The sequence below is a fragment of the Panthera onca genome, chromosome A1, assembly GCF_046562875.1.
Source record: "Panthera onca isolate mPanOnc1 chromosome A1, mPanOnc1 haplotype 2, whole genome shotgun sequence".
Lineage (NCBI taxonomy): Eukaryota > Metazoa > Chordata > Mammalia > Carnivora > Felidae > Panthera > Panthera onca.
Genome location: NC_138339.1, coordinates 211,867,758 through 211,885,887, shown reverse-complemented (window position 1 = coordinate 211,885,887; position 18,130 = coordinate 211,867,758). Strand labels below are relative to the sequence as shown.

The window sequence follows — 18,130 nt, the reverse complement described above, 5'->3', positions numbered from 1 at the left end:
CCAAAAGCTGTCAGACCACCTTAGTCTAGAGCCTATAGCATTATCTTAAAAAGCTGGAATTTTCTATTACCTTTTCATAAAGAGGCACTGTAAGAAACATACCAGAAAATTTGTCTGTAAATTTTGAAGACAATTTAAAACTTTAAATTTTTTTATTTCAAAATTCAAAAACTTCTGCATTCAAAAAAAACCTGCTATTAATATGAGCCTGGAATAAACAGATATGTATAGACAAAGATAGACAATCACGTACACATTGTTCTATCAAATGGCAAGACATGTATAATCCAGTATGACCCTTGGCAGTTGCTGTCCAGAAACAGAGTTTAAGTCAATACCCAAATGGAGTCATAAACTCCTCCAAGGGGCTAGGTTATATGTACAATCCTCAGTTATTACAGGATGATTGTATAATTCCACTTATGAGACTAAATTGGTGCTATTAATAATTACCCTGGGACAGCAGGCATTAACTGGGACTGTCTCCACACAGCAGGACATATGATAAACTGGTTATTAGTCATTTTATTTCCATTTGTTCTATTTTATTTAGAATGCAGTTTTGTAGGATTCCTCTGGTATTTTGGAAATATGAATCCAGAACATAAGATCATATAAGACATTTGCATACCAAGAAAAGATTTTGCCCACCCCTCCCACTTGCTGCTTTTTTAAATAAAAGTCTTCTTTGCATTATAAATCTATAATGCATTCTAGAACACTACACAGTGTGAATACAAATTAGCTTGTCTAGCTCACCACCTAAGATCCTGAAGTTGCCAGGGGAGATATCAATCCCATGTTCAGAATCTCCCAAGATTGATGGAAATTGCTTTCTTTTAATAGTAAGAGAACATGGAGCACCTGGGAGGCTCAGTGGGTTAAGCATCCAACTTTGGCTCAGGTCATGATCTTGCGGTTTGTGAGTTCGAGCCCCACATCGGGCTCTGTGCTGACAGCCCAGAGCCTGGAGACTGCTTCAGATTCTGTGTCTCCTCTCTCTGCCCCTCCCCGGCTCACACTCTGGCTCTCTCTCTCTCTGTCTCTCAAAAATAAATAAACGTTAAAAAAAATTAAATAGTAAGAGAACATAACAGCCATCTTAAAACTAATAGCACCACAGCAGTACTGGCCCCTCACTAGTATATAGATGTTATAATAACTCTTTTCAAAAAAGCTGAGCCAATACAGATAAGGAGGTTCAGAATTCCAGACAAACTTGACCTTCTATGTGTGACCCTAAGCAGGTCCCCCAAAAATTAAATTTCTAAAGAGATTCCAAAGCGAAATAATCTACCTGACTTTGGCATTGTAATTCTCTTAAAAACCAGTCATCTCTAAATGCTTTGAAAACTAATTGTTCATCATAAAATTAATATTGTAGTTGGCACTGGTTTTGCTTTATGAATATTTAATATTACCTTTTTTCTAAAAGAACTGTATTTATTACTTTACTTTTACACTCTGGTATATACTTTCCCCCAGAAAATGCCCCCCCCCTTTTATCTGTATCTTGTCCACAAACAACAAACCTCCCCCTCCCCTTGCTATTCCTCCTTATCCTTTGTCTTCATTCAAGCTGGTGCTTGAGATTTTTTTTAAGTATGCATGTATAACTTGGGGGAAAGAATGAGGGTTCTTTAGAACGGAACGTGTGCTGTTCAGTATCCACAAGCTGTTGATAAACTCAGTGGTTATCAGAGATAGAGACTGGATAGGAGGACTTCTCAGACCGTTTCCCTCCTGCTTCCTCCAACCTGTTCTTGTTTATTTTGTCCTCTTTGTTTTTGTGGGGGTTTTTTTTCTTGTTTTTTATTAAGTTTTTAATTTTAATTCTGGTATCATCAGCGTATTTTTTTTTCTTTTAAAACATAAGAATAAAGCAATTAACTGTTTGGATACTTTGCTCCAATAAATTAGAAATACCCCTTTCCCCCCAAATCTAAGATTTTCATCATCATCAGAATGATCAACTGGATTAATTTATTCTCTGGCAATAATTGCCACCAACCAATAGACAAATCTATAAGAAGCCTCGGATTCTGAAATTCACTCTACCTTCTATTTTGAGTATAAACAAGACAGAAGCTCCAGTTGTAGCATGAAATGGCCAAATCACTAGAGAAAGCTCCTCTGGTGTGTTTTAAAATAGGCAGAAAACTAGAAAGGGAGATTTTTAACTAGCAAGCATATGATTTTTAAATCACTGAATTTGATCTCTTATATGTTTCAGTTAATCTACCAGCACTTTGAATGATTACTTTTTCTTGCCACATTGATTTATTTTCCCTTGTAGTCAAGCTATCTTTCAAGTTTAAGGCATTCAGGTTTATTGAGTAAAGGGAATATCCTTAAAAAAATCACTGCATCTTCGTTTATGTAAGTCTACCAGCAGGAGAATTTTATCACTCCCCGGGGGTGAGTATGAGCCATTCGGGTCTGGCCGCCTGCTAAACTATGCCTATTTATTTATGGTCTATGTAACATGAGGGAGAACAAAAGTTGGCTCCTGTGAGCATTCTCGAAGCCTGGACATGGCTTTGCTTCTGCTAAAAACACTGACGTGAGTAGACTCTGTCACAGACTCAAAGGTCACTTTTCCATTTTGTTCATATTGAGAAACAATTTAGATAATTATCTGTCTTTTGTATCTTAGAAGAATAGGAGCAGGGGGAGGGAGTTGTTTCATTTCCTTGAATTTTCTTTGCGAGGCTGCATCAGGCTCTTGAAATTGTAAAATGGAGCAGAGATGTGGCCCACGTAAAGAGCACATTGCTTCCAAGTGTGGCCCACCCATTTGTTATGTTGCTGTTTCTAGAAATCCTTTGTTCTTACAAAGATACCTGACTTAATGCCATGAGAGTCTTCTCCAACATGTAGAAGGCCAGTTTGTATACATCAGATACCATTTCCTCTTGATTATATAACCATTTCAAAGTTTGCAAACATGTACTGAAAGACGCACTGTACAGTTAAGCTTTGGCATGTGGGCTTTTGCTTTTAAAGTACCTAGAGGTTGGCATGTGGAAGGGACACACATGTGTTGTCAGATCGTTATGGCACAGAGGAAGGACAGTATAGTGAAGGAGTGCTACAAGAGCCCAGAGGAAGAAAAGCATTTTTTGTTTGGGAAATTCAGGAAGGAACAACTTCTAGAAGGAAGCATTTGCAGGATCGCTCTCCTCATGGCCAGATATTTGCAGTTTGTCCAAATGATAGCTTTAGATTTCACTAATCTAGCCTCCTTATCTTTTTTCCACAACCAACATATCTGTCTAATACTCAGTCTCCAAACAGATGGTTATACTCCACAAAACTCCCATTTAAAGGATCATATTTGGAAATCTTAAAATTCTTTTGAGATGAAAAAAAAGTCTTTTCAGCCTAATCTCCATAATGACTTTCATACAGTCTCTACTTTCTTCAAACTTGAAGCTACTCTCTCCCAGGTTCTCAGGCAATATTCTAGTCTCATGCTTCCCAAGTATAACAGAAGCCACCAGAATGCAGCTCTTCCTACTTCCCAAGCCCATCTGCAGATGTACCTGCCTCACCTCCCACCTTCTCGGGTACATGGCTCCATCCTGTGACTCCTTTTTCTCAGGTATCCTCCTTCTCTCTCCCTCCGGATCCTTCTCATCAGCATTGAAACCTGCTCTAATATTCTCTGGACCCCACAGATCTTACTTGCTAGTACTCGAACTCTAATCTGCAGAACTCTAATCCATTTCACAGCAAACCCTCTTAAAAGAATCATTTCCATGCACTGACTCTACTTCCAGACCTCCACTCATTCCTCTCTCCTTCTCACATGAATTCTGGCCCCTCCTCCCCATCTACAGAATTGCTCTCGCTAAAGTCACAAGGACCTTCAATGTTGCTAAAGTCCATGGGCCTTGCTCGGTCATCACCCTATGTAGCCCTCACTTGCTCTGAACTCCGCATACTCAGAGTTGAAGCTCAGTCTTCCCTGGGCTTCATGATAGTCACAGTCTCCCCCTCGCTTCCTTCCTGCCTCTCTGCTTCCTCTCAGTCTTGTCTGCTGTTTCGTTTCCTGGGCCACTGCCCTTTTCACTCCACATTCTCATTCAAGGCAACTTCACTTCCTTCCATGATTTCAGGCGGTTGGTGCTCGTAAAGAACCCTAACAAATGAAGAAGCCAGCGAAATGGCAGGAATTCCTAAAAGTGCATATTAAAAAAGAGAACGAATTCTCCCTTCTCGTCTGTTTTATTTGGGAACAATAACAATACGTCTCAACTGCCTCACATATTTGAATGGGACTTTACATTTTGGGAAAGCGTCTTTGCATAGACACCCACATAGACATAGACATAAACGACATGAGGGATCAGGTCTGAATCAACCCCCTTCATTCCGTTGATGCAGAAACTGAAGTCCAAAGACAGTGAGTACGTCTCCTGGAGTCGCATAACTGCTTCACACCTTGTTTGAACTTCACAAGAACTCCGGGAAGGCATGTGTACTTCTTCCTATTTAAGAGAGGAGAACACTGTGGTTCTAAAAGTTTGAATCTTGCCCACTGTTGCACAGCTCATAGGTAGAGACCAGAGACCTAGAACCAGGACTCAGGTCACCTAGTTTCTCAGGCTACTGTGATGCACCGTACTGCTTCCCCACATTCCTAACATGGGTGCAGTTAAATAGCTATACTTTTAGATTGGATTTTCTCTAAATAGAGAGAGGCAAACCCACAGCAACAACAAGTGCACTGTGTACTACTGTAGCACGGTGTGATTACGGGGAAGAGAGGCAGGGAGGAGGAGTTTCACATAGTAAAAATTCTAAGTGTTTATCCATGCTCAGAGACTCAGTTAGGCTATTTGTTTATTTTTTTAATTATTTTTTTAATGTTTATTTATCTTTGAGAGAGACAGAGCGCAAGCGGAGGAAGAGCAGAGAGGGGTGAGAGGGAGACAGAGAATCCAAAGCAGGCTCCAGGCTCCGAGCTGTCAGGACAGAGCCTGACACTGGGCTCGAGCTCACAGACCGTGCAATCATGACCTGAGCCGAAGTAGGATGCTGAACCAACTGAGCCACCCAGGCGCCCCTGTTTGTTTATTTAAATGTACATACTGAATACAGGTGAACTGATTCCACAACTATATATACATTCCTGCCTGATGTTCTTCAATAAAGGAGAATAAGTGTAGGTAGGAGTGATGATGAGCCCTAACTTCTTTGGTCAGTAGGATTTTCACATAAACCTGTGTGTGCTCAGATTCGTTTATTCAACTTAGACTTGGCAGAATGGGTGGACTTTAGGAGGAGGTGTTTCATCATCATAATCCTCATGAATATGTATTACACAGGTGGATGGTCCTGGCTGCTCAGCAAGAGCTGTATTAGCATGAACAAAGGGCTCTCCAAGGCTGCTATCATGTAACCCCCCTTGTTTTTCAATCCAGCGCCCCTACTGCCTGAAATCTCCAGCCTCCTTACACTTCCTTCAAGATTCTCCTTGGGCATTACCTCTTCCAGGAAACTTCCCCTAATAGTTCTCCTGACCCTCAGTCTTAGGAGCCCTTCCAGTATGTTCTAACACACTGTGCTTACCCCCAACCCCCCACCGGCATGGGGCTCCACCCACTCTCTGCGATGATTGATGAGCACAGAGGCTGAAATCTCCCCAGGGTACAAAACTGGGTCACGGGTCTTTGTATCCTTAGCCTCTAGCAGAGGGTCTGGCTCATAGTCCTTGCTTGCTGAAAACTACTCCAGGCAGGTAGACAGTCTGACAGGAAAGGAGGAAAAGGAGGGAACTGAAGGTTCATCTAAGCTATATATATGTACACAGATTTTAAAATCAAATTTAAAAAACTTGTGAAAAATGGTTCAGAGACAAACACTTTAAACTCTTTTTGCTGACTTATTTTTTTGCCCTCATTATCCCTCAATAACATGTTTCTTCTTGATTTTTCCATTTTAAGTATTATCTCTTCACTTCAGCCACGGGAGTTCAAGTTTGACACTCTCACGCTTTCCCATCCCACTCCGTGATGCACAGTCCACATCTCCCTGTCCCTGCTGTGTGATACATGCCTCCCCCAGCAAACTTGTGCTGGAATTTGGGTTAGACCATCATTCAGGTTCCATGTTCTACTAACTATGTAAAATGTTATCAGACAGAAGAACTATGTAGTGTACTTGAATTACATGTCTGCTAGTCACCCCCCCCCCTCCTTTTCTGGGTACAGAAAGCTAAGAGAAAATAAGTAACTTTAGCCAAAACCATTCCACCAGTTAGTACCAGAACCAGGATCAAAAGCCAGCCTTCTATTTCCCAGTAAAATGGTTTTTCCATGACATCAAGCTGCCTCTCAAAAAACTTTTTTTTTTTATTTTAAAATCTTAGTGAACCGATGTGAAGAAGAGCCTAGCGTTTATGTGACTGTATCAAAGTATTCTTTACACTTAACTGGCTTTTGTCAAATTGATCCCTGGTGACAGCTTCTATTTCTTATAAACTAGAACTAGAGATAAATGTAGATAAGGGCCCACGTAAAGAACTTAGAGCTAGAAAGAATTTCGTCTTGTTTTTCATTTTGAAGACAAGAAGACTAAGGCCCAGAAAAGTTAAATGACTTGATGAGTATCACACAGCGAGTTTGGAGCCCCACTGGGCTGAAATTCCAGTTCAGCTTTCAGCCCATGCTCCTTGGGCTGGGGACCCCCAACCCCCCAGACACCTCGTACCTCCTCTTGGACACTTTGCTTCGTTTAAAATCTCTGTTACACATGCCCAAGCCCATTCTCTACATTAAACTTACTCATCCCCAAAAGCGACATTAAAGCCTGTCAGAGTAAGACAAAAGTGAGGCGCCTGGGTGGCTCAGTTGGTTAAGCATCCAATTCTTGATCTCAGCTCAGGTCATCATCTCCCGGTTCCTGGGTTCGAGCCCTGCATTGAGCTCTGTGCTGACATTGTGGAGCCTGCTTGGAATTCTCTCTCTCCCTCTCTCTCTGCCTCTCCCCTGCTCCTGCGCTTGCTCTCTCTCTCTCTTTCTCTCTGTCTCTCTCTCTCAAGATAAATAAACATCAGAAAAAAAATCATTCAAAGCAAGTAAAAAATGGGATATAAAATACATTTTTTAAATTTTTTTTTAACGTTTTATTTATTTTTGAGACAGAGAGAGACAAAGCATGAGTGGGCAAGGGGCAGAGAGAGAGGGAGACACAGAATCGGAAGCAGGCTCCAGGCTTTGAGCGGTCAGCACAGAGCCCAACGTGGGGCTCGAACTCACGGACCGCGAGATCGTGACCTGAGCTGAAGTCGGCCGCTTAACCGACTGAGCCACCCAGGCGCCCCTAAAATACATTTCTTAAAACCAGGGTTGTGTTAGGCTACCTCGCATGGCTGCACAACTAGAACACCACACTGTGTGAGGACCCGGAAGACAATGATGTCAGAGGATGGAGACCGACATGAAAACATTCCTAAGTGTCATGAACAATTAATTTCATGAATAGAAGACAGTACCGGCACCGGGAAGGCACAGAGGAAGGACTGGCTGCCACCCCGCTCACCCCAGTTCAGCCCCAAGGCCCCAGGTTAACTTAGTCTTTACAGTGTTCCCTCCTCTCCCTTCCCTGTGATTCCCTTCATTTCCTGGGACCCTGTTGCGGCACCCCTGGAACATACACAGCTTCAGGCTCCGGAGTCCGTGCTGCCTTCTGCCGTCGGCCTCCAGGCCCGCTGGAGGAATCTTTAGATCTGGGGCACAGAGCAAGGTGCAGGGAGAGAGGGGGAACCACGGGAGACAGGAGCACAGGGAACTTGTTGGGAAAGCATTCAGGGCTTTTGTCTTTTGGGGCATAGGAGTTTGGGGTATAAATGGGAAACTGACAGATTCACACTGTTGAAAAAACTGGAAAACTAACACAAAGAAAATGGCAAACTCGTGTTTGATGATATCAGCCCCTAATTAATTATAGCCCTTATAGGAATCATTTGTTTGTATCTAATTACCATGTAGCTCAGTATCGATGAAACATAACATAATTTGTGTCCTATAACTATGCCTGAAATTTCATAAGCCTTACCTGTCGGTGCTTAGCGTTCTTAGTCTATTGCTCATGTCGCCAGCACAAGTCAAGTTAAAAGAATGTTTCATAAAGCAAAAGCCAATCGTATTCTTTTCTCCTGCCCCAAAGTTCCTGCTCTGCAACCTGCCTCCTTAAGTTCCAGGAGAGCAATCATCAGGATTATATATTATCAGAATTATATACTCTTGTGGCATATACACCACTGGAGCTGCCCTGCAGCTTTGAAATGGCCACAGTGGCTGTGCCAGCTGCAGAAGACGATACACACAGGTTATTACCTAGTCCTGCCCTCTGCATGGCCACAGCATAGAATCCACACCAGTTTACCTGTCTGGCCACACATTCCAATATGCCCCAAGTGCCGATTCACTGTAATGCTATTTATCACTTAAAGAAATCTTTTCTTTTAAAAACGTACTATCACAAAAATGCACATCACGATCACTTAACATGTGTATTTTGCCCAGGTTCCACATAGCGTTCTACACTCTCAGCCCATTTGAGCTAGTGCAACAGCCTGGAATGTTCCCTTGCTCAGTGAGCCTTAGAGCCCCAAACCATAAGCGCCCAGCAAATGAGCAACATAACACCGCATCCTGAGTTTTGTGTGTGTGCAGCACGTGCAGCTTATTTCTCTCTGGCCTCTCTTGGTGCCGTTGATTTTGCATTCTGATGACTGCTTCTGGCCCAGAGTGGCTGTCAAAGTGTGTGAGAATGTTGGTCCTGTTGGAAGCAAAGGACGATGCGTTGCCAGATGTCACAGCGCAGGTTCCACAGGAACCGCATGTGCCTGAGGAAAAGGTCAAGGAAGCCCAGGGTAAACGGCAGTAGGCAATACCATAGGAACATTATGAGAGCCTGAGATGTGGAGCCTGTCTGCAGGATAACTGGAAGAAATAATCGGCAGAATGCGACTTCAGCGGAAACAAAGAAAATGGAAAACCGGTTGCCAGTGTTTGATACTCCACAGGAAGTATGCTATAAGGACCTGCCAGCACTGATTCACTTAGCGCTCCTCTTTTCAGAGAATTCCTATGTCAAGTGCATTTGCATGAGGCTGTGATCATTGCTTCCAAGAACTTTTAGAACGTAGGTCATATTAAAAGCCCCTTTTGCTTCTAACCACTCAGTGGTAGGAATGGCTTTTCTATCCATCCTTCCGGTTCCTTAGCTACACAGCACCTCAGAGAATCCTGTTGACATGGAAAGCACAATAGCTTTAAAAATTGCTAAATAGATGGTGTGTCTTAGAACACAAAAGTTCGGTCTAAGACTGAAATCACCTGGCCAGGAAATGGCACGAGAGATCACTTCGCGGCAGTAATGATAAAAGTCCACGGCAGTAGCTGTCTCTTGCCAGGACCATCTCTCATATTTAACAAAACCAAAGCAGCTGCGCACGATTTGCTGTAGTTGAGGTGACCTTGCATCACTAACCTTTGCCTTGACTATGGACATCGGACGACCGGGCTAGTGTTGAATGTTAACCTGTCGAAGCCTCCTGAAAACAAAAGAGGCAAAAATAGAAAGGGTGGAACATGTAAAGACCTGACGGTTTGCCCTGCCTCTGCTGTCTCTGAATTGAATTAGCACTTGATTCCGTGAGGACGCTCAGATCACTGGATGTGCTGGCAGGTGGCAGCAGGAGGGGGTGCGTTTCCGTGCCAGGCAACTGCCGCCATGCCAATTATTTGTGGTTTCTCAACATGTGTTTTTGACACTCACCTACGCACAATGATAACAACATTTGGTTTCCCTTAAAGATTTGTTTGTAACTACAGCCTCTTTTCCCATGAAACATCCTCCCAATTCCCTCATGTGCGTTCCATATTCTCACATTTTCCAAAAGCCTCCTTCATCTCAGGGCACCGGGGTGGCTCAGTCGGTTAAGCGTCCAACTCTTGATCATGATCTCGTGGTTCATGGGATCGAGCCCCGTGTCAGGCTCTGTGCTGACAGCTGGAGCCTACCTGGGATTCTTTCTCTCTCCCTCTCTCTCTCTCTGCCTCTCCCTTCCTCCCTCATTCTCTCTCTCTCTCTCAAAATAACCAAATAAACTTAAACTACACAGTTTAATTTCGTTATTTATTGAGAGAGAGAGAGAGAGAGAACATGAGCAGGAAAGCATGGAGCCTGACGTGGGGCTTGAACTCAGGAACTCCAAGATCATGACCTGAGCTAAAGTCAGATGCTTAATTGACTAAGCCACCCAAGTGCCCCAAAATAAATAAATAAACATTTTTTTAAAACTTTTCCCCATCTTTTGTTTCTATTTGAATTTAAAGAGAAGAAAGAGATGAATAAATACTCTAAGTAAAGTGAGAGGTTGCTTTGGATGGATTCTGCAACCTTGTAATTTTATTTTGGAAGGCCATTCAAAGAGCTCTATCTGGGTCAGAGAGCAAGGAGGCCACTACCCACGACAGGGAGTCATCCCAGGCCCAGTGACAGGTCCAGCCAGAAACTGAGCTGAGGCCTTGCAGGGATCAGAGTCAAGCGGAGGGAGGTGCAGGATCAGGAGTTAAGAACAACCCCGAGCCCACAGGGCCATGTGTTTCCTGCCTCTATGAGGAGACGGCTCTCTGTTGCCCATGGCTGAACCCTGCTGTGCTATTTGCCAATTAGAGGCTGGCAGGAAGGAGCCAGGAAGAGTCCCAGCAGACACCCAGCTGACAGCTTATTGTGGAGAGGTTTGTACACAGAAGATTAAACTCATTTCTGTTGCGAGCAGCCTCACACATGTGCATTTAACATATTTATTAAGCATCTATTATGTTTAAGGATGTACGTATAAGCCACTGTGCCAACTACTGCTGTCGGGTAATAAAATGTAAAATAAAATAGTAAACTGATAGGTGGCCCCCCCTTTTAGCCGAAGCTGTGAAATCTTTACAGTGTCATTTATTTTAATCAGACTGGGTATTTTTGTTGCATAATAATAGACTTAGTGAAGAGGGGCATTTCAGTGAGAAAGTTCTTTATCAGAAACTGTAAACTCAGATAAAGAAATAACATAGGATATATATAGGTATGTGTTCCAGAACATCATATCAGATAGAGGAAGAGAGATGTTTTAGATTATCATTTCAAATGTTTAAAAATACTTACCAAGCACAACACTCATGCCGGAAAACAAAATACACCCAAGTCTCTAGGAGTGGTCAAGCAGAAAGGAGGAGGGTAAGACAGAGTTTGGTTGAGTCTGGGGAGGTGGGCCAAGTGGTCCAGCCCACAGTCAGGAGAAAGGAGCTGCTCGTTGGCTTGAAAAAGCCCATGAGAAAGGACGGGAACCCTTTCTATGCCAGAAGACTCCACCCACCCCATCAGAGCAAGAGTGTCTACAAGATAAGACCATAGACCACCTAGTCTGTGTCTTACATGTAGTATTACAATCACCCTAAGAGGCATTTGTCTTCAGGGCCAGGGAACAGACTTAGTATAACCCCACCCTTGCCCCATATGTTCACCTGCCACCTCTGCCTATTTGCTTCTTCCTAGACTTTCAAACAAAAGAAAGACCTAATTTCTCAATTAGGGACAAAGGCACTTAAAATGTGAATACCCTTTGGGGTTATTCAGTATGGGTGTATATCAGCTATAGTGTAATTTCTTAACATCAATGAGCAAAAATCAGGCCCTTCCCTGCTTTGTGAGAATGAACAGGGATTAAAGAAGGCAAGGGGTCACTGAGTATTTGAAAGCAAATGTTGCCACCAGCCAGGGAAGAACTGAAGATAACTTCTTCAAAGTTGATGGCTTGCCAGAGATTGAAATTGAAATCCATAGAAGGTACCTATGGACAAAGGGATCTTTGTCATGCATTTCATTATAGAAGCTACATGTTATTTATGAAAATTAGGTGAGGGTCACCTTTTTTTTTAAGCCAGTTATCTTCATATGAAAGACCATCATCATTCCTCAAGACATAGTAATGTGTCTATCGTTGTGTCTATCAAGGCAATTTCTAATCTGTAAGAATAACCTCAGACAGTAATATGTTTTAGGCTAGTATGCTCAGTGCCTTATTATGGCCTGTATCACCCTGTGCTGTGACTTTGTTCCCCTTTATAAGTATCCTTCTAGAAGCAAAGATCCTGTTTCATGTATCTCTGTGTCCCAGTAAATAGCAGATGTACCATAAACATACCCAGAAATGTTGGCATAAGAGAATGAATAAATCCGTTCATTCAGTTGCCTGTGAATCAATCAAGAAAATTGTAGGCAACTATATTAAGTAGGATTTCTGTGCTGATATTATTATGACAATTTTGACAATTTTGATTCTTTGCAAGAATGCAAATAATGTCTTCTTGTTAGAAATAGGACATCCTCCAAAAGGTCAGGACAATAGCTTCCGCCCTGCTGCCCGTCATTCATCCTTCAACATATGAATTTATTAATGTGCGTGCAATTGACTCCAAGTAGCAGAAAACCCAACTGACAGTAGCTTAAACCATAAGGACATTTATGATTTGCTTATGTGGAAGACCAGAGTTACATGACTCCGGGCTGGTTCAGCAGCTCAACAGTGCCATTTGGGGACATTAGCTCCTCCATCCTTCCGTCCATCCTTCCTTCGACTTATTTCCACATGGTTTATCAGATGTAGGCTGCAGCTCTGGGCATCACATCCTGACTCTGTTTCCCAAGGCAGCAAGTGTGTGCGTGTTCCAGGGCAGAGAAGGGCAGTGCATCCGGGGCAGCGAGAGAGCTCTCCTTTTACCTGGGAGGAAGATCTTTCCCAGAAACCTCCTGATAGACTTTCTCTTCCATCTCAGGTCTCATGCCTTTCCCTAAACCAGGCACTGGCAAAAGGGAATGCTATGTTTAATCCCAGTCAACAATGATTCATCTGACTCCCGTTTAAAAAGAAGAAAGAGGGAGTGGATGGGTGTTGGGCAGGCAGCTAGAAATATCTGCTGTGCCCCACCTAGTCTCCCGCTGGAAAATGAGAATCAGCTATGGTGGCCAGTCATACCTCCAAGGGCTAACTCTTCTTCCAGCATTATAATCTGACTATTTATATCATTTTACTGATGGTTTTTAAAAATCCTGAACTTGAGGAGGAGCCTAAAATATATGAGCCTTGCCCAGAATTACAAGGTTTTAGTGAGTCATGTCCCTTTCCTGCTCTGACTTTGGGTTGCTTTACTCTGGAACATTTTTATGAGTTATATGTTACAAGATTCATGGTTTTTTTCCAATCTAATTCATATGTAAGAGGACTCGTAGGATTACAGCTTTTAGGATTACAGCACACTTCCCTAAACGGAAGTAGATTGTGTCAGCCGTGAGAAACACATCAGAGGTCTTGGCACATGCATCAGTTTGCATCAAAAGCTGTAAGGGGCCATGATATTTGTGGTTTGGGGGAAATTTTGATCCATTTAATGAATATAGTAATGTCTATTTCAGTAATTGGAATGATTTACTTGAGCTCTTTCTAGATGAAACCATCCCTCATAGGAAATGTATTCCAAATCCTCAACACAAACTTCAAAGTATTCAGTAGTTTATCAACTTTCAGAATGACCAGTGGCTCCATGACACATGTCTGTCCCCAGGAGACAAGCTTCCTCAAATGATAGGCCTTCCCAAGTATCTGTTTCAGTTTCTGTCCTGGGTTGGACTGACCTAGACTTCCTGCCTTGTACTTTTTATGAATCATTGTCAATTCATGTAAGAGATGCCCTAAAATGCCTTTGAAAACCCCTTGGCAGATGTGCTAGAGAAATATATTCCTGTGAGTCTAATAGCATTCATAAAGTGACACAAAATTAGATAAACTTCCCAAAATGCCTTTTTTTTTTTTTTAAGCAAGTGTCCTGGAATTTTGTGGTATGTATTTCTCTGGAATAAATCACGTTTGGGCTGATAATTATTGTTAAGAATTTGTCGATTTTGAAGCATCTCTAGACTCCCACTTGGGATTGGTGTATGGCTGTCTTCTTAGCCATGTACGCAAGGCCATCTCCCTTTCCCAGCAGATGGCCTGGGAAGACACAGGCGGCAAAGAACATACCAGTTCCTTTCTCCCCGGGAATTTCATAGCCAATTTTCTGCCTCCATGGTGGCCCATTTTGATTGAGTGTCTTTGCAACTCCAAGAGCATGATTTCGGAGGTCACAGAGGGACAATTTGCAGGGCTTTTCCTTTTATCTTGTGCCATCATTTTTAGTATTTGTTCTTAAAAGACTGTTCTCAAGGCTCAGTTGGTTGAGCATCAGACTCTTGCTTTTGGCTCAGGTCATGATCCCAGGTTGTGGGATCGAACCCCACATCAGGCTCCATGCTGAGCATGGAACCTGCTTAAGTTTCTCTCTCTCTCCCTCTGCTTCCTTCCCCACTTGCACTCTCTCTCTCAAATAAAAGAAAATAATAAAAAAAATTAAAGACTATTCTCTTACACTAGAATATCTGGATTGTAGGAAATATCTAAAGAAGATAACTAATTTTTGTTAAAGTTACTAGACACATAGGAATTTGCTTTCTTTTTCTCTTCTGAAGTTTTTTTATTGAATTTTTTTTTACATTCATTTATTTTTGATAAACAGAGCACAAGTGGGGGAGGGGCAGGGAGAGAAGGAGACACAGAATTCGAAGCAGGCTCCAGGCTCTGAGCTGTCAGCACAGAGCCCGATGCAGGGCTCGAACTCACAAACTGTGACATCGTGACCTGAGCTGAAGTCGGACGCTTAACTGACTGAATCACCCAGGCGCCCCTGAATTTTTTTTATTTTTAAACAACATACCTGAATACACATGCGCGCGCGCACACACACACACACACACACACACACACACACACCTAAAGTGAAGAATGATATTCAGAACAATTTTTCCAATAATGCTGTCATTGCTGAGACCATTTTTGGAACTTCATCTTTTAGAATTGGCCTAAAGAAGACTCACAACTCTTATAAGCAAACTAGTCTCATCATTGTGTAAGTGTACCTTGTTTTGACTAAAGCCACAGATTGATCACCTTATTTACAAGGTTTGGAATCACTGAAATCAGAGCATCTCAACACTAGGCAAAATGGCAGAAACCATTGAGTTCAACTCCCTTAGTTCTGATGAGAAAGTTGAGGGCCAGAGAAGTCAATTGACTTGCCAACAGGTACATAGCAAGTTAGAAAATAGTTTATACCAGAAATCAACTCCAAGTATCCTTTTACTGTTTATTAAAAATCAAACCTAGTTTTAATACATATTTTCCACCATTAAAGATATTAAAGAAGAATCTGTCATGGACTCTGTAGATCCTTCCAGAAGCAGTCCACAATTTGTTTTGATCAGTGATAATATTGTAATCAAAGCATCTTTTAAAAAGTTTATATTATTATTATTATAGTAATAATAATATGTAAGTTCCATTGTATTTGTTTTTAAAAAAAACCTGTTAGACTATAGTTATAGGTTTAAAAATATTTTTTAATGTCTTTATTTTATTTTGAGAGAGAGACAGAGTGCAAGCGGGGGGAGGGGCAGAGAGAGAAGGAAACACAGAATCTGAAGCAGGCTCCAGGCTCTGAGCTGTCAGCACAGAGCCTGATGTGGGGCTCGAACTCACAGACTGTGAGATCATGACCTGAGCTGAAGTCAGACACTTAACCAACTGAGCCACCCAGGCTCAGCTAGTTACAGCTTTTATATAGATTTCTTAAATTCAAAACAGAATAAAACACTATCCCAGTTTTTAAATGTTCCTTGTTTTTCTCATTTCTCATGGAGAACGTCTACAGAATGCTCCAAAGTGCTCCAAACAGTATCTGCTGGACTGAGGCAAGCTTGTCCTTGTGCTGTGCTGTCCAGTGAAAAAGCCGCTAGCCACATGTGGCTATTTAAATTTAATTTTTAGTTAACTAAATAAAATGTAAACGTCAGGTCCTCAAGTACTCAGTGGCCACATTGGGCTACTAGCTACCATATTACACACTACAGCTGTAAACATTTCTATCAACATAGAAAATTTTATTGATTAGCGCTGGTCTAGAATTCTTACAGTTCGTAAGTATTTTAATCTACCGTTTATCTCTTATATTACCTCTGGATAAGTTAGAAGGTGGTGACAAGTTCTGGGAAAGTTTTTTAAATGTTTATTTGTTCTCTGAATGTTTCTAGCTTTTCTGCATAGTTTAATTTTAAAAAGGAGAAAATATTTACTTTCCCCCATTTTTAGAGCATGATTGTGTGTGTGGAATTCATATCAATTGTCTTGTCCCGGCTGCTGAATTTTCTTAAAGTATGCTAAAATTGTGGCCAAAACCCTGTTAATGCTGCCAAAGCTATTGGCAGAAATCTCTTTACGATGGTCTAACATTTGAAATTAACTAGTCTGGACATAGACAAGGGAAGTTATGTTGAATTCATTCTTAATAGCCATTTTACTTGCAAAGACTCTATATTACCCACCTACCTTCATTAATCCAACATCTAGAATGAAAGTCCAGGCACTGACAAGGAATGGGTCAGCTCTAAAGACTGATCTGGCATCATGCTTCTGGTCCAGGTGCAAGCCCCACCCTGCTCTACCCTCAGCAATTAGAGAGCAGTGACCAATTCTCCATGGCTTTCTACTTCGTACGATGTCCTGCCAGAACATCTTCCAGAAGACTTTTTGAACAAATAAATGCATATTTGATTTGGTCTGCCCTGAAAACCATTACATTTAACAGCAGACTCATAGGATTCATGAAGTGTGACTGCTTTGAGTTCTTTTTATTGTGGAACGGTATCCAATGAATGAACTTAGTACGACTGGAATCCTTGGGTGATTATCAGCCCTTTTGCTGAATCTGTGCTGAGTGAAATTAGGGACCAGTGAGTCACAGGCTATCATGGAAGAGGGCTAAAGTGCAGCTTATTCTGTTTGCCATTGCAGGAATAGTAAATCCTGTATTAAAATAAAGGTGAATTAGGAAAGCTACAAAGTACCATAATAAATTAGAGAGGGTCCAGAAAATAAGTAAGCAGTTTTTAGTTTCTGTGTGTATAACTTTAATATACCACTGCAGCACACACAGATACATTTGCTATTTTTGTTTTCCACATGTGTTATACAAAGTATTTCTCAAAAGGATCGAATGTCTTTGAAAATTAAAGAGGTAAATGTGTATCTGCTGAGACTCAGCTGGGCAGTGATCCTTTTAAACCGTCCAGAGAGTGTCAGTCTCTGGTGAGATCCACTTTCCCTGCTTCTCGAAGGTGTTTGTTGTTCCTGGTGTGGTTGCTCGAGGCACGTGCTGCCCCAAGAGAATTCTGAAGCTATAACTCAGCCCAGTTTCTTTTCTTTTTTTGCTTTTTCAAAGAATTTTTTTTTTTTAAATCAAATGTCTCCTTGCCAACTGAATGGATGTGAAATCTGATGAAGTTGTTTGCCAAACTCTAAACAGCATCTATTGTGTCCTGTTGCCTGAGGTTATTCTTCTTTCTGTCCTGCAGTCTCTGGGGTTGCTCATGAGATAGTGATAATGTCTCAATTCTCCGTTTGTAGATAACAATCAACAGAGATAGTGGTGAAGACGTGAGTTCCCCCAAACACGGGAAGGAGGACCCAGACAACATGCCCCACGTGGGCGGGAATACTTGGGCTGGTGGAACAGGTTGGTAGCACCCGCATCCTCCTGGGTCGAGCTTCCCAAAACCTCACAAGCCCAGGTAGAATGCACACCACCCCTGAGAAGGTGCAGGGACCCCTTCCTTTCTCTGCCTCCCCCGTTAGTCAGCGGGACTGTGCTTTTGCCCTGAGTCCCAGTGTGACATCAACACGTGACAAAGCTCTAGCCTTTGGAGCCCCACAGATGCTGCCACCTTGTGACGGGAGACCATTCTGACCCTCCCAGGGTGGCTTCATCAGTAAATTGGAAACTACTACCTGCCTTACCAGGTTGTGGTGAGGATTGAATGAAATCACGATTGTAAAGTGCTGCGCACAAGCCCTGGTCTGAAGAATGTATTCATTAAAAATGTTAACCCCTTCTAAATTCCATGCCCTTGGGATCATGCCAGCAATCTATAGTAAATTCTTTCTTGACCAGCTGACTTGGAAAAGAAGTGGTCC

The 18,130-nt window shown here is 42.1% G+C and overlaps 1 protein-coding gene across 2 annotated transcripts in view; it reads left to right on the top strand.

Moving 5' to 3' along the window:
* Positions 1-18,130, top strand: part of VWA8 (von Willebrand factor A domain containing 8) — a 365,498-nt gene that overhangs the window by 299,692 nt on the left and 47,676 nt on the right. For both annotated transcript variants that reach the window (XR_009611412.3, XM_060637082.3), the window contains exon 38: positions 17,564-17,672. Coding sequence is in view for 1 of the 2 variants with exons in the window: in XM_060637082.3 (XP_060493065.3) it covers positions 17,564-17,672 (109 nt within the window). In the remaining variant the exon portion in view is untranslated. The remainder of the gene's footprint in view (positions 1-17,563; positions 17,673-18,130) is intronic.